Source organism: Acyrthosiphon pisum, chromosome X (assembly GCF_005508785.2).
Source record: "Acyrthosiphon pisum isolate AL4f chromosome X, pea_aphid_22Mar2018_4r6ur, whole genome shotgun sequence".
NCBI lineage: Eukaryota > Metazoa > Arthropoda > Insecta > Hemiptera > Aphididae > Acyrthosiphon > Acyrthosiphon pisum.
The window spans coordinates 54,943,049-54,959,709 of NC_042493.1; the positions used below are offsets into that span (position 1 = coordinate 54,943,049).

Consider the following 16,661-nt stretch of genomic DNA (forward strand, 5'->3'; position numbering starts at 1 on the left):
ATTAATTTTTTACACTAAACACACGTTTGTAAGTATTGTAACTAACTCGGTAACTCGTTTGTGTAAAAAAGTTCAAAATCAAAATACACATAAATAATGATAAAATAAGGTTATCAATATTATCACGCAACTAACTGAATTCTACCATACAATATAAAAAATAAATAATAAAATACCAATACCACAGATTTCTAAATAATACATTAGCATGAATTGGAGGGAAAATAGTGTAAATACCGAAATTCCTTCTATGAATTGCAATAGTTTAAGATATTAAACATAATACCTTCGTAGGTATTTGATTTTCTTATTATATATTATGCTTAAATTATAAAAATATAATTTGTTTTTGTAAATATATTATAATAATTATACCGGCCCTGCCGGCCCTCACAAGAACCGGCCCATCGGGAAGTTTTCCGATTTCCCGATAGGCCAATCCACCCCTGACTGGCAGAAAACATTTTCAGCGGGCCAATAGATATCAAATTATATTATGTTGTACCCAGGGGCGGATTTACCCATAGGCCACCGAGGCACGTGCCTAGGGCGCAATATTTTTGGGGGCGAAATTTTTTAGTTAATTTTTACTTTTTAGTTTTTCATAATTTCATAATTATATTTACCTAAATTTATATTTTATATTAATTTTTTTTTTGTATACAACTTGCATGAAACTGGAATATGGCTTACGTAGTCACGTCGCAATAACATTTTAATTTATAATCTATAATAACCTTGCGTTTGAGTTTAATCTCGCGGCTGGCGCGCTTCGTGCCGCGCCGCGCCGCCACCGCTAGAGGTTCGACATGGACACTCGACGAGGCAGTTGCCTATGTTAATGCATGGGAGGTGGTATACAGGTGTGCGGCGTAAACACATACACTATTGTGAATGGCGCATGCGCAAAACGCCAACCAAGACAGTCAAATATACTGCCTCGGGCCGCCGGGTACATTGTATATATAGGCGCTCTACTAGCTAGGTGGAGAACAGCCTGCTCGCACAGTGCTTAGCAAGTAAATTATTTGATATTAACTGGAATGGCCCACCTCACCCCGCACCCGGTGACAGCACCACAATAAGTGTGCGCGGGCGCTCGGGCACCAAACTATAGTATATTCTTAGAGTACGGGAATTAATTCTGGAAATCAGATGTCTTGATAAAGTAATTATTAATAATAATAAACATTGCGACGACGCGCGACGCTGGCACTGTCGCCCGTCTCCTGCAAAGTGCATACTGCTCAGAAATCTTAAGGTGGGATCACACGGCGCGTTGCGCGTCGCGAGGAGTGTGGAGCGTGATATATACCGCACACGCCGCTTAGTAAAACCGACGCGCCGCACCAATTTTTCTTTGGCGCGGGATACAGAGACCGACAATTGTCGTGAAGAGACGCGCCGCGTGCAGCGCACAAAAACTTTGCCGCGCAACACGAATCAAATGGCGCCAACTATACCGCGTTATATCACTCCACATGCCACGCGACGTGCAATATAGATTTCATCCAATTTTTTTAGTTTTGTTTTATTTCATGGAACATACACCCCCCTCCCCCCGTGAGAGCACGCCAATGCATGAGGCGGAAAAAGTCCGCCCATAATTGTACCTACTATAGTTATTACAGAACATTTTTTCTGGCTACTCACAAAAATTAGAATCTTTATATTTTCCATCTAATAGGTAATTTAATATATTATTATGATATAATATAGTACTGATTTAGTACTTAATTGTTTTGATTTCAATATTTATAGACACTATTATACCTAAGAACATTGTATATAAAACAAATCCTGAAATCCTTAGTCACACATGATTACATTAAATATTTAAAACCAAACATTTTTATATTTAATTTAAATAATATCACACGGCCATACTTGCCAATAATTATTAAGAGTTAAAACCAATTAAAAATAAATAATATTATTTTTCGGCGATTGTAAACTGCGCCCAACGCACAGGTAAACACGAAATCATACATGTAAACTGCGCCCGAGTTCTTATCGTGTGCAAAAAGGTGATATGTAAACTGCGCTCGAGTTTTATCAAATGTAAAAAGGTGACATATGTTACATAATATGTAAACTGCGCCCGGCTAAACTTTTAAAAATTGAATAGCTATATTTTTGCCAAATTAAACAAAATTACAGAATTACTTATCTAAAACTACAATCTTTAATATAAGTATTTAATTCGTTACATCCATAATATAGCATCAATAATTAATAGAATAAAATTAAAAATTAAAAAAATATATAATCTTAAAAAGTACAATGCAAGAGCTTTTAAATTAGAAATGCAACTGAAAACAACATATTTCAACTCCTTGTTGTTTATTAATAAAAATAACTCATCTCTATTTGTTTGAACATCGCGTTCGTCAAGAATTAATTGAACTTCTTCGATTGATTTAGGGAATGGAGGCAATGTCTTTCTTCTAGCATTATATATATTTCTTTTTATATTACGTACATCACTTACTTGCAAATGTTCCGTTAGTGGCAAATTTTTAATAGCGTTACAAAATATTTTACTTGGTTTGGTACATATATCTTCAGTTGCCTTGCGTTTCACAATACCAGTCACGAATTGTTTTTGGAGGTTTTGATCACTTAAAGATTTATGTTTATGGTTTAAATTTTGTTCAGTGATTATTTCGTCATCACCTACCGTTTTCAAAAATGCTGTGCAAGTTTTAACTGTACATCGCCACTTATCCTCACCCGAACTCAGAGGCCGATTAGTTTTCCGAAATTTAAATTTTTCAATTATTTTCAAGCTTTTTCCGCGCTGCGAAACGAATTGTTCAGCCATCGTGACTTCACTGATTAAACTGAATACGATATGTACTAAGTAGCCACATGCCGGATGTAGTGATTGATAACCATCAGTAGATACCGTATTACTGCAATAACTATTCGATAACGTGTTGGTATTTTTAGACAACACTATAATTTCTGTGATATAATTGCAAAAGTACACAAATCATAGTGACTTTAATAATTCAAAAGTTTTATATATTTTACAAACGGCGCACAGCTGAAGTTGTAAGTACCTTTTAACATAGATACAAATTTGGGCGCAGTTTACATTATACCTTTTTAATATGGATAAAAATTCGGGCGCAGTTTACATTATACCTTTTTAACATAGATAAAAATTCGGGCGCAGCTTACAAAAAAAAAGGTCATTTGGGCGCAGTTTACGTATGCCCTTATTTTTGCTTGGAGCAGAAAAATTATAGGTATGCATACATTGCAATACCTCAAATCAACACGTACTTACCTATAAATTAGGTATTCTGATATTTTTTATCCAAATTCCTACCTACTTAAGAGATTATTTATAATATCTAATTATTATTCTAATATTTTACTTGTCTACGGAATACGTGATGCCCGTGTGTGTTGTCTCCGCCTTACAATTAATGATTATTTGTATGTAATGAATGTCGATTATTATTTGTTATCAATAAACATATTATATCATATTATTATAATTTTTGTGATAAATAGCAGGTTTAATTTTGCTGTCGCTGTCCATCGTCCAATGTCAAATTGGACTTTTTCATTATTAGCTTTTGATAGAATAACTTAAACACAATATTATCAGTCGTTACACCGTACTTATCGTTTTCTCAACATTTCTAATATTGTTGTATGCAATATCATTCAGAAAATCTGACAATACATTAAAATGTATTAGAACAAGGTACGGTTAGTTAATGTTCTCTGACGGTTCTACATCACCGAGACATATAATTTAGTAAGGTGTTACCCTCTGTCAAGAATACTCCAGTTCCTTGTGGTTTAACCAACTTCACCAGACCTAACCATTTCGGGGCGAACCCAGTGTGAAACCGCTTCTCAACACTTGACTGTGGATGCGCTTTGTAATATACCCAATACCCTACTGACTGACAGGTTTTGGGGGCTTCGTTGCTGGACAAAACCGAGTAACCTCCCCTTTTCCACGGGAGCATCATCCGTTTTCTCGGGAGAATCTTCGATTTTTATCTAGGGGTCCGTTCTACTCCGGAGAACTCTGGATCATTTTTGACTGTGATTTTTCAGCCAGCTCGAGCTGCCAAACTCCGGGGGTCTTGGCCTCCTGGTAAAACATTATTTTGGCCGGTGACTATCCGGTGTTTAGGTTTTCTCTGTGTCTTACGGTGAAAAACAAGTGTGGCTGGTTGACATCCCACAGATAATGAGGCTTATCAACAAGTAAGGTTCGCCACCCTTTCTTCAACTCTTGATTTTACCTTTCTACCTGGTCGTCCATCCTTCCCCTCCTACTTTTTGAGTTCCTCTCCGATTGCCTTGGAAACGAACTGCGGGCTATTATCTGACAATGATGCCGTCGGGTACCCGAACCGTGAGAACAATTCCCGTTCGAAGGTGTCCACAGTCGATTTGGTAGACGCCTTTCCTAAGGGGTAAACATCTACCCAGTGACTGTAACAATCAATTACCACCAAAATCACCTTACTGCGTCCGTGGGTATGGGCCCATAAGATCAATTCTCAACACCTACCAAGGTTGACGTGTGACTTGGGTGCCCATCCGATCTTTGGATTTGCGATTTAGTGGTTTTACAGACGCACAGACGTGGCACGCTCACACGTTGTTACACATTGCTTCTCGCATATCCGTCAAAAAGAAACGACTCTATATGCTCGGTATGTTTCTTTCCCCCATGGGTGATATACTGCTTTGTGATCCAAGTCAGAGCGACTACCTCGATTCGCGATGGATTGAGGATGACGGTAAAACACCTTGTCCCGGATGACATACAATTTCCGAAGACGACCGAACATTACACCGTCCCCGGAGAGTTTAGCAATTGTCTCTCGTATATTCGGATCATTCTATTGCCACTCTTGGACAATGTGATGTCACATTTCCGTCATCCTTCTTCGACTGGACCTCTCAACTCTGAGTGATCATTGATCCGGGCCGAATCACTGAAGAGTCGTGAATATTGTTCTCCAACGATTCTTCGTCTACGCCTTATAGTATTCGGTCCAATCGGACAACGTAATAGCTTGTAGGCTGCTCTCTATTTCGGGCACATGCCGGATTTTGAAATCAAAATCTCTGAGCTGTAACGCCTATCGCGTTAGTTTGCTTTTGGTACAACGATCTTGCTGGAACGATTGGAGTGCCACGTTATCCGTACATAGTATAAACTTACCGGATTCAAGATATGGCCTGAACCGATCAACCACCCATACTATGGCTAAACACTCACGTTCAATTCCCGAGTATTTTCCTTGAGCTAGATTGAATTTTTTGCTGGCATAGGACATGCTTTTACTTCCACCACTCTCCCTTCACTGGACGAGCACGGCACCAACTTCCGACTTCGCTTGCGTCGGTCTGTAGATTGAATGGCTTACTCGAAAGAAGGAGGTAGAGTGGTGGTGTGGACACCAAATACTTCTTCAACTTCCGGAACTTCTCTCAATCAATTTCTGACTAACAGTATTTGGGTCTCTTTGGCGTGAGCTGTGCTCTGATATTGGCGTAGTGTGGTAAGAGCTGGCTGTACCAACCTTAAAGCCTAACACCCGCAACACATATTTTGTCATCTTTGGAAGCGGTAATTCTTGAATCCAAGCCTGGGCACGTTAAAGATAATTTTTAACTGAGTTAAGTTAAGTTATTATTTTTTTTTTTATATAATATCTCTATAAATACCCAGTAATATGGTTTAAATAATAAAAATCATAAATATTATTAAACTCAGGAAATAGTCAATAGCTTTTCTATACATGGGTACTGAATTAATAGAATTATGAAGTAGGTACGAAAAAAATTCAATTGAAAATTAAAAATAAAAAAAAATGTATGAAATTTTCGACTTTTACAGCTAAGAATTGAAAATTTAAAACAAGGTTCCACATAAGTAGTTAATTCTGTAACCAACAAATCCAAAAATACACATAATCGCAGTTTTTACAGTAATTTTAAATTTAAATTTGGACGACATTACATATTAAATAACCAATAATAACAATTTTAGTTATTTTTTTGTAATTTTATAATACTGGTTCAACTTACTGACTATCGTATCAATAATAAGTAATAACTATATAAATATCCTAGACTGACAAACTTTCTCCGCTCAGAATCGTTTTTAGTATACAATGATATTATATCATTGAATTCAAATTTAATACCACCCATTAGAGTGACCCACTTGTAACCTACTGTACAGCAGAGCAACATCAACTTACTCACTTTTTTTTTTAGTTTCATTGAATACTTACACACAATTTGAATTATTTCCGTTGCGTAAAAGCATGTGGGTATCTACAATGGTTTTAAAATATTTGTAGCAATAAATTTCAAATAATATGTACCTAATTAAACGTTTTATTTTCCGGTATGTCTCATTATTGTGTGTAAACCAGTTTTATCTATACTGTGACCCATATATTCTGAAAATAATTCGAACCAATAGTATTTGCATATAAATTTTAAGGAGAGGGTATATAAGATAGGAATGATTTTTTGTAACGATTTATAGTTGTTTTAAAATCACCACAAAATCTTACAGTGTCGTCTCCTTTAATATTAGTTCAATTGGAGTTGCCTACTCACTATGTCTGAGTATAATATAGTAACCTACTCTATATTATCAGGTGCATGCTAAGAGCACATAAACTAAATAGTATTTAAGCCAGCCAATAGAATGTGTTCACTGAATTGGCCACTCTCGTATATAGGTATTAAAGGCCTCAATTTATGGTTCTCTACATTAAGGTATAAGGTGTACAGACTTTAAAATATATTAGACCTAATACATACCTAAAAACTATAGAACATATTACTTGACCACGCATTATATAGCCCCTGCGTTTATATGAAGTATTAACTATTAAAGCCGTAAAATGAAAAAGAATGAAATTAAATGTGGAAAAATCATGGAATAATAAACGACACAAATTTACATTCGATCATTATGAAGATGTCAGTGCACTATTCGTTTTCTCTCTCTGGCCTACGCGCAACATGGACAAAACGCATTTGCGCAAAGTCATTTGTTCTATGCTTTTAAGTAATCTTAGAGTAAAGTCACTAATTACAAAAAAGATAGAGAATAATATTTTTGAGGGAATGACATATCGATTTATCTAAATATTGTCTCAAAACAATTTTAACATCATTTAAATTTACAAAATGTTTTTGTTTATTTTGAAAGTCGAATATAAAGTCAAATAATAATAAAATATAAAATCGATGTCATTCCTTCAAAAATATTATTCTCTATCTTTTTTGTAATAGGTGACTTTACTCTAAGATTAATCAAACGCATAGAAAAAATGATTTTGCGTAAATGCGTTTTGTCTGTGTTACGTGTGAGCCAGAGAGAGAAAACAAATAGGGTGCTGACATACTCTTATTGACATAGTATTATAAGAGACGCCCTTTAATAAACCGGTAGGGGAAGTTATTCGACCGGCGAGTTAGCCTGAGCTTGTATTCTAAGAGCACGTGTACCTACATATCGCTCGTATATTAGCGTCATAACTCATAATATAAGATAGCCATTGTGATATTGTATTCTTGTCACTCGCATACCTTGTAATTATGAGTCTATTCTATTGGGAAGCAGATTAACAAAACGCGCTCTGGTGGAAACAATTTGTACCTTCTGATTCGGGATGTATAGATATAGTTTTATATTGGTTATTTTACTTTTTATAATAAATTAATTTTGTTATCGAAACTTTATACGCTTTTACAGATAACTGTAGGTATACGTTGGTAAGTACAATTTCTACTAATATTATCAAATACATTCAAATGTACTTCACTTAAAGCAAAATGTATGCGAAATGTTGGGAAAATACATATAATCTCCCGACTAGAGTCCCGACTCCACGTAGGGGGAACCCGCCTCACCATCAGTACGATAGGCGTCGACAGCGCTCCCAGTGTTAATCTGTCTTCCCAGATCCGTAAATTTAAGTTGTAACTAATTAATGTCTGATTGTGTTTCTCAACCGTTGACCGTTTCTTTCAGCTTATACTCGCTTAGTATAATCGAACCTTTTAAATATAACCTTTTCAAGAGTATATTATACCTATAGGTTAATAACTATGTTCGCCCCAGATATGGATGGTGAAATTAGATTCAACGATATAAGTATTTGCAGAAACCTCTTTTGGTAAATTTAAATTATTTGTTTATAATAAATGATGGTAGGCAGTTAGATACATTATAATATTATTATTTTTATTTTTACAGTAAAATATGCAGTATTTTGATGTGCCAATTACTAATCGCAATAGCATTTGTGACTATGGCAACTTTCCATGATCCCACAAGACTTTATATAAAATTTCATCCATATATTAGTATCATCGCAAGTATTATAACTTTAGGTATTTTAATAGGGCTCGCATGCAGTAAAAATGTACGCCGCAAGAGTCCTATTAACTTTATTTTCTTGTTTATGGTAACACTTGTATTATCATTTTTATTAGCAACATTTGTGTCTCGTTACTATCCCGGACAAGTACTTTTGGCTCTCAGCTTTTCTTCTTTGATATGTTTTGGTATCATAATATTGGCTTTACAGACTAAAATAAATTTAACAATGATGGGTGGTTTCTTAATGATAGCTCAAATAGTTTTACTGGTTGCATTTATTGTTACTTTATTTTTCCCTGAAATAATTATTAAATTAATAATTGCATGTGTGGGGGTAATAATATATTCTCTATATCTTATTTATGTCATCCAAATTGTGGTCAACGGTGACCATGAATATTATATCTCTCCTGGCGATTATATATTAGCAACATTCGCTATTTATATAGACCTAACGAACACTTTATTAAATTTATTTACAATGATATTGCTTGATAATTAAACATTTTTTGTGTAATGTGTAAAGATTATAAATAAAATAATAAAACTTTTGAATGTTTACATAAAATAAAAATGTTTAGAATACATTTTGGTTTTTATTTTTATGAGTTCCTAGTTTTAATAATATTTAATATATTTATATTTTTTCTAACTAAATATTTGTAAACAAATAATATAAAAAAAATATTTGAATACACCTGTTTAATAATTTATGAAATTAAATACTTTGTGTAAAGCAATTATATGTATTTAAATAGGAATGATTCATTTTGTGGAAAAAAAATATAATTTTTAAAGAATATATATATTTGGTAAATGAGCATTCTTAAACATATTATATATTTTATACCTACTAATATTATAATACTACTTAATAATATAAAAAAGTTATAATCATGTTTGTAAAATATAATATTGTAATACTTTGTTGATATCATACATTGGTGTCAATACACATTTTTAAATAATTTAAAATATTTTCTCAATAATCTTTGATATGTTCTTATGAACAAACTAAATAAACTAAAATTTAATTTTATGAATATTTTTCATTTAAAATTTAAGATAATTGGTCATATACAATCATTATAAAAATATAAATTTTGTTAAGTATTTTTCGAGGTATTTTTTGTATTAAATAATCTTGGAACATCCAAGTTAAACAATACATTTTGTTTTTAATATTTTACATTATTTATTCTTTTGCCTGATTGTTCCAATTTGAAAAAGTACTTTATGGTTTATATTGTTTTAAAGGCAATAGGTATCTGTATTTGATAAGTAGGCATCTACAATTTCACATGAAAACTGTATACAATTATATAGGTATATTTGAGATTCTGTGTGAGATGTGAACCTCTTGGAATAGGAAACAACACATGTTTCAATGTAAATAGTAAATTATCTATTGGTAAATTATACAGTAAAACTTCCATATAAAAAACTTCCATTTAACGAAATATTTTTGAGAACCAATCCAGATGTATTCAATTCTATTTATCAAAAGTCTCTAATTTGTTTTATGTACCATATGTCTGTTATAATATCATATATAGAAGTTTCACTGTATATTATGTTGAACAAATAAATTCTTTAAGTAACTAAAGATTGGAATTTTGAATTGATGTAATACAGTTAGTGTAAATAGTACTTCACCTACCTACCAGGTACTTAAATGAAAAAGTTTAGATTTTCCATTTATTTAAAACATACACATTGCTTAATAGTCTAGTTCATCTATCTTTTGCATTAATTCATCGTTTACTGGCTTGGAACTATGTGGTCTTTAATTTTGTATCGCTCTATTACTGGAACCAATTTGTTTTTATTTTGATTTAACTACATACGAATATTTAGTTCACAGCCATAAGTATTATGATAGGTACATAATACTGTTTGGGCTCAATTTTAATTTGCATTATATAAATGTTTGTCTTTTGGTAAGCCAGTGAAGGATCATTTGCTGAATGTTGAATAACATGGCGATACTTATTTATTACCTATTAATTTATTTTTCAATACGAGACGTACCCATTCGATAGCAGAACAGTATAGAATGAATGCGTTACAGAAATTATAGGCTTCATACTTGGACGAATTGTTCTTGTGGGCCTTTCCAAGTGAGCTAAATCACTTATTTGTCTTATCACCATCATAGTCCTTGACAGATGCGCAATATATAATATACATTATTAAATTGTTGGTTTATTTAGTAACAAAAACACAATTGTTAAAACTTAAATAAAATATTATCATATAATAAAAATCAAAATAATAAATTTATAATATTGAAAATTGAACATTTCTAAATTTTATAATTCTTATTTCCGTATCAAATACACTATTTAAGATAAAAATTTATTAGATTTATTAACAGGTACCTATATAATATGTCATATTACTATTATTCAGAAATTATAAAGTTATAAGTTAGGTATATTGTATTTATATTTAAATTTTAAGATACCTTAAACCGTGATAAAATATATTCAATTATCAGTATACTCAATACTCAATGTAGGTATGTTTGATTACTCTTATCAACCTAAGCAACCTAAGCAAACGACATAAATACGACTCCTATAGTCCTATCGCACCACCGGTGTATAAAACTATAAACACGTATAATATTGGCTGGTAAGTAGGTCCGTTAGGCAGGTATAGAATGTTCACAGTCTGAAACTCTCTAAACAAGGCCATAAATTAGGTTTTGTGGACTACGATGGAAGTGGATTATGTGAACAAGTGAACTACTTAGCACCGATCAAACGTACAAAATAAATTCCACTCAGCGGATCTATTAATTATATTATAATAATTTAATTGTGTCAGTCTAAGATAATATACTATGGGTGGAGCCCAGTTACCCATTTTTCCTGTGCAAATAATTGACGCACATAATATTATTATATGCGACGAGTCTCTCGATTAGACGCACTATAAACGCACGCGTAAGTATAACTTGATAAATATTAAATAATGATTAATTATCAATAATATGATGATGATTTAAGATGGGTCCGAATCCGAAATCCGAATTCCACTTCAAATTCATTATCACGGTTGGACACTCGGACTCACGGTTAGTCGAGTAGTTAACCGTGCTCGGATTACAGCCTCTGATATGAAACACAATAATAATATTATGTTTTATATCTTTGGGTTAGTATCACAGTGTTATATTATATTGAATTGATAACCGTGAAGGCACGAACCGTCCCGGGTCGGCCGCTCGACAGTGGTTACTGGTCAGTATCGCGGGAAGACTCTTGCAGTGCGTACGTTATTTGTCGCTGTCTCTCTTGTTTCCATATTTTTGTTATTTAAAATTCAAATTATGAGTGATAACGGTTTTAACGATACATTACGTGATTTAAACAACATGGTATGATCGCAAAAGTCCAGATTTTGTCCAAGTCCACGCAATACGTCACTTGCTTACCCGTATTATCATATTGTCATTAAAATATTATTTCTACTATACACTACTCGACATCACTGGCTCACCGAAGGATCTGACAGTCAAAAAGTTACGATCATACCTTGTTTTTATATCATGGATACATATATTCCGGTGGCCTTCGACGCTGGATCTCGTTCAATACGTTTTGGGTTCTGCTATGACAGAACGCCAAGCTCAGATATACCAGCCGTACTTGGTGACATGTTGGATGGCAAGGAGTCGGTCGTACATACGAATCGTATCGGGGAGAATTCAACGTATAAAGTGGATACCAACACTTTGTGCGTCCCGCGTGAAGGTAAAACGATTTTAAACGAATCCCTGATGAAAAGTTCGATTTGAAAACAGTCAGATATGAAATTTCCTTAGTCATTTTTCTACCATCGCATGCAGGGGCATCAGTGAGGGTTCAGGAGGTCAGCTGACCCATAGTTTTTTTTCTCAGTTAAATTAAATGTGGCCCTTCAAAATGACAAACTAGGTACATACATTTTTTTTTTTTATTCGCTTGGCAAGTCCGTATGCACATTTTTTAAGTCGTTCTAAAAGTATGAAAATACAAATCATTTGATTATAAAAATTTTAATTTTAAAAATTAATTAAAATACCTATACATTTAATTTTCTTTTAAATAATACCTATATTTTCTTATTATTCATTATGCTTACAATTTAAAATATACCTAATTGTTCCATAGAAACATTTTAAAATTATAGACATATATATAAGTCAATACAAAAGTCAAAATACTAAGTCCGAAATTACAGATAATTCAATTCCCAAAATTAAATTGTTTTTATGTGATTAATAAAATATAACTGGTGATACTAGTGATTATCTACTTATCTACCTATAGCCTGTAAGACTGTACCTACGATTATAATATTGAAGAAAAATAAATATATTGGTGTTTTAATTACAAATTTTTATATTTTGTACACAAGGTAAAAATAAATGTTTTTTATCTAACATTTTTCAAATCTGACCAATTACACGTTAAACAAATATTGCTTAAGTCATAAGAATTTTTTTTCGTATTTTTCAATTTATGTTTACTTTTTAGGGATGGAACTTATAAACATTATGGACAAAGGCTTAATCCAAGATTGGGATGCATTTGAAAACCTTATGGAATATGCCTACTCATCATGCTTGTTTACCGATCCTAAACTTCATCCCATTATATTTACTGAATCGCCAATGAATACTGACAAAAATAGAGAAAGACTAATGGAGTTGTTGTTTGAAAAATTCAATGTGCCAGCAATGATGCTTTGTAAGAACTCTGCAGCAGCCGCTTTTTCTTGTGGCTTACAAACAGGTATTGTTGTTGATAGTGGTGCTACACATACAACTGCGGTCCCAGTATATGAAGGAAATGTAATAACTGGTGCTATTGTCAGTTCTCCTATGGGAGGAGATTTCATTCTCAATAAATGTGAACAGTATTTGTCTGTAAGTAAAATCCTTATAACCTACATATTTGTGTAATATAATTTTTATTTGACAATTTTTTATAGGAAAATAATATTGACGTGATTCCACATTATCTTATTGCCAAAAAACAACCGGTAAATGCAAAAGAAATACCAATATGGTCAAGAAAAAATACAGTCCCTAATGTAACGAATTCTTGGCATAACTACATGTGCAAATCAGTTGTTGAAGACTTTAAGCATACCGTGTTAGAAGTAGCTGACCGTGATGCTATATTATCAAATCTTCCAACTTGTCATTATGAGTTTCCCAATGGCTACAATCAAGTAATTATTTGAATCAATTATCAACAATTTTAAATGTATATATAATGTATATAAACAGTGAATGGAAAAAAACATTACTGTGAATAATTATGTTTACACAACTTAAAATGTCAAAATTCAAAAGGTTAGGTTATATTTTCTTAAAAATCATATTAATTGTATATTAAAAAATAATTATTGTATTACACTCTTAAGTTCTACATTCTTAGGAAACATAATCTTTTTTGATATATTTATCAAAGAAAATAAAGGTAGCCCATTTCATAAGTGACAAAAATTAAACAACATAAACTATTAAAATTAAAATTTTTTTAATGGTCCTATTATGTTGTACATCAACCTCAAACCGATATATGCTGATAAATTATAAAAAAATAATTTTTTTATCTTCTTAAAAGTTGTATGTGTTATCTGATTACAGTGAATTAAAATAATAATTACAATGAAGATAATTAAACTATTGGTAACAATATTATTATTAAATTAGTACAACATCAGATTTAATTTTTAATAAAAAAAAATATAAAATTTATTTAATTTTGATTTTAGAACTTCCAGTAAAAACTATTACAGATTAACAATTCAAATATTAAATTAACGGATATTAAGATTTTGTCTGTGCGGTATTTTTGTGAGAGTTGGAAGACTTGATTATGTGGCGATTTAGAATGGATTGGTAGAACTGGTATCCCTTAAAGCTGGCCTATGATCCTCGGAACAGTCGACCCATTTATCTGGACGGAGCGATTCTTGGTAGAGCTATCTAATTCATTAGCTTTGCCACATTTGACATAGCGAGATGGATGATGGCAGTAATTTTGCGTGTGATCATAGTATTGACAATTAAAACATTGTGGCGGACCTATGTTGTTTTCTTTGGTTTTTCTATTTTTACTTTCATATTTAGTAATGAGATGATGTTGTAGATTTGGTTGTTGTTACCATTGAGTTCGAGGTCAACATAAAATATTGGGAGAGGACATTTATTTTTTTATTCATTGCAGACTATGTGTCATTCTTTCGATAATGCGGTCGAAATGTCATCACTGAGGGTGGACTGATGGAGGTTTCTATAGTAACGATCCTGAATGGACGCTGACAGTCAGGACTAAAAGTATGGAAACTAACGTTAGTTTGCATCAGATAATTAGCCAAAGCGTTGAAATTATCACGATCATTGGGATGAACGATAAAGTATGAAGAAGTAGACTTACATGCATACCTGTTAGGACTGACGGTCTTAACAACCTTTGAATGTGGACAAGTTTTTGATGAAGAGAGGCGAATCCCAGCCTAGGCCAGTCCTTAGGGAGAGATAGATGTTTAACAGTATTGTAGCAAAAGGATAGAGTCGCATCAAATACAGAGTCTAGTATTTATTGAGACGAGAATAGCAAAACGGTTAGGTTAGGTAAAAGGTTTGGTATTTTTCCCCTCGTGAAGAGATGAATACTGGATAATATACGTTTTGATGACGTAGGTGTACGAAGCGGACTATTAACGGAACAAACCATAAAACTATATACGTTGAAAACGATCATGAAATTTACATAATTAAAATGCAGATAACGGAGCTAATGTAAGAGTGTGCGTTTGTGGTGAACTTTATAGCCAGACTGAAAAATATAAAATAATTATTGTTTATATTTAGGTATACTATATAATATTTAATAATAATATAATATAATAGATTTTATACATTTTAGGAATTTGGCAGTGAAAGGTTCAAAATACCGGAATTCTTATTCAATCCTAATGAAAGTGGTGACTTAACATCCCTGAGTGAAATTGTCCACCTTTGTGCAGAAATGTGTAGTAATTCAATAATAGACGAATTATATGCCAATATTATAGTTACTGGTGGAAATTCTTTAATAAAAGTAAGTTATTGAAATTTATATAAAAAAAGTTGTCTAATATTTATAATATCTATTTATAGGGTTTTCCTCGGAGATTGCATTTAGAAATTGCTGCTAATTACAAAAATATTTCCAGAGTGAAATTGACTGCACCTATTGATTCATCTATTAGGCGATTTGGTGCATGGATTGGTGGTGCATTATTGGCCACTACTGCTAAACTTAATCATTTGTGGTTCAGCAGCAATGATTATCATGAAAATGGGGCTAATGAAATCAGTTTGTACCTGACTCATTAGTTTATTACTAGCAAGTCCCTATGATATTATTTAGGCACGTCTAGCTGCACCATCTATTGTCATCAAGAACATGGTTTCTAAATTCTTGTTGTCTAACAAAGTATGTTTAATCTGTGGTTATACTTAATATTTTTGTGTGTTGAGTTTTAATGTTTTTTTTTATTATTATTTTTCAGTGTTTAAAAGAGCAAACACACAAAAAAAAACGTTCATTGAATTATTTATGCTAATTTTCGTTACGTGTATCCACTGTAGTTACAACGGGGCGGCGCATTGATAAATTTTGATAGACATTTTAAATATTTAAAAACATTTATTACCAATAATTGTATTATTCTTAGATAACTCAAACTCTCTCAATGGTCCTTTCAACTTCGAGTTGACCACATTCGACTGTATTATGAATATATTTTATTTTTATTTATTTTCCTCACATCCTAATGTATGTTTACATTCGTATTTGCTTTTGATAAAACTTTTTTAAAAAAATATTATTTTTATCTTTTGTTTTATATAATTACCTATATTTAAGTGAACATAATAGATTTTTTAAACTTTCAATGATAAAATATGATTCAAATTGAATGTTTATATATTCTATAAGTCTTCCTATGATTTTAATTTTTACTAGATATAATTTTTTTGTGTAATATACTAATATATGTACATATTGAAACTAAAAATTAAAATCAGTAAAATAAGGTATTTACAATGATTTAATGATTGATTCAATTAAATATAATATATTATTAATTAGTTTAAGAAATGAATTTGTTTTATTTTAATTCCTAGGTGTTAATTACCTGGGTCACACGTCAGAATATAGTCATTGTGAAACTGTAAATTTTTTTTTTTTAAATAACTTAACATTTCATTAAAAAT

General features: G+C 32.1%; 1 protein-coding gene across 1 annotated transcript; it reads left to right on the plus strand.

The window, feature by feature from the left end:
• The first annotated feature begins 11,594 nt into the window (after positions 1-11,594).
• Positions 11,595-16,293, plus strand: LOC100158757 (actin-like protein 6B). The gene is made up of 6 exons (XM_016804425.2): positions 11,595-12,156; positions 12,922-13,313; positions 13,379-13,621; positions 15,328-15,501; positions 15,561-15,879; positions 15,956-16,293. The coding sequence occupies exons 1-5, from the start codon at positions 11,952-11,954 to the stop codon at positions 15,777-15,779; spliced, it is 1,233 nt and encodes a 410-aa protein (XP_016659914.1). The 5' UTR covers positions 11,595-11,951; the 3' UTR covers positions 15,780-15,879; positions 15,956-16,293.
• The last annotated feature ends 368 nt before the right edge of the window (positions 16,294-16,661 follow it).

Bases quoted from the DNA above. Each gene is read 5' to 3' on its own strand.
- LOC100158757 (XM_016804425.2), top strand. From the start codon at position 11,952: ATGGATACATATATTCCGGTGGCCTTCGACGCTGGATCTCGTTCAATA. The intron at 13,622-15,327 runs GTAATTATTTGA...TATACATTTTAG, and splicing joins TTCCCAATGGCTACAATCAA to GAATTTGGCAGTGAAAGGTT. The intron at 15,502-15,560 runs GTAAGTTATTGA...ATCTATTTATAG, and splicing joins GTGGAAATTCTTTAATAAAA to GGTTTTCCTCGGAGATTGCA.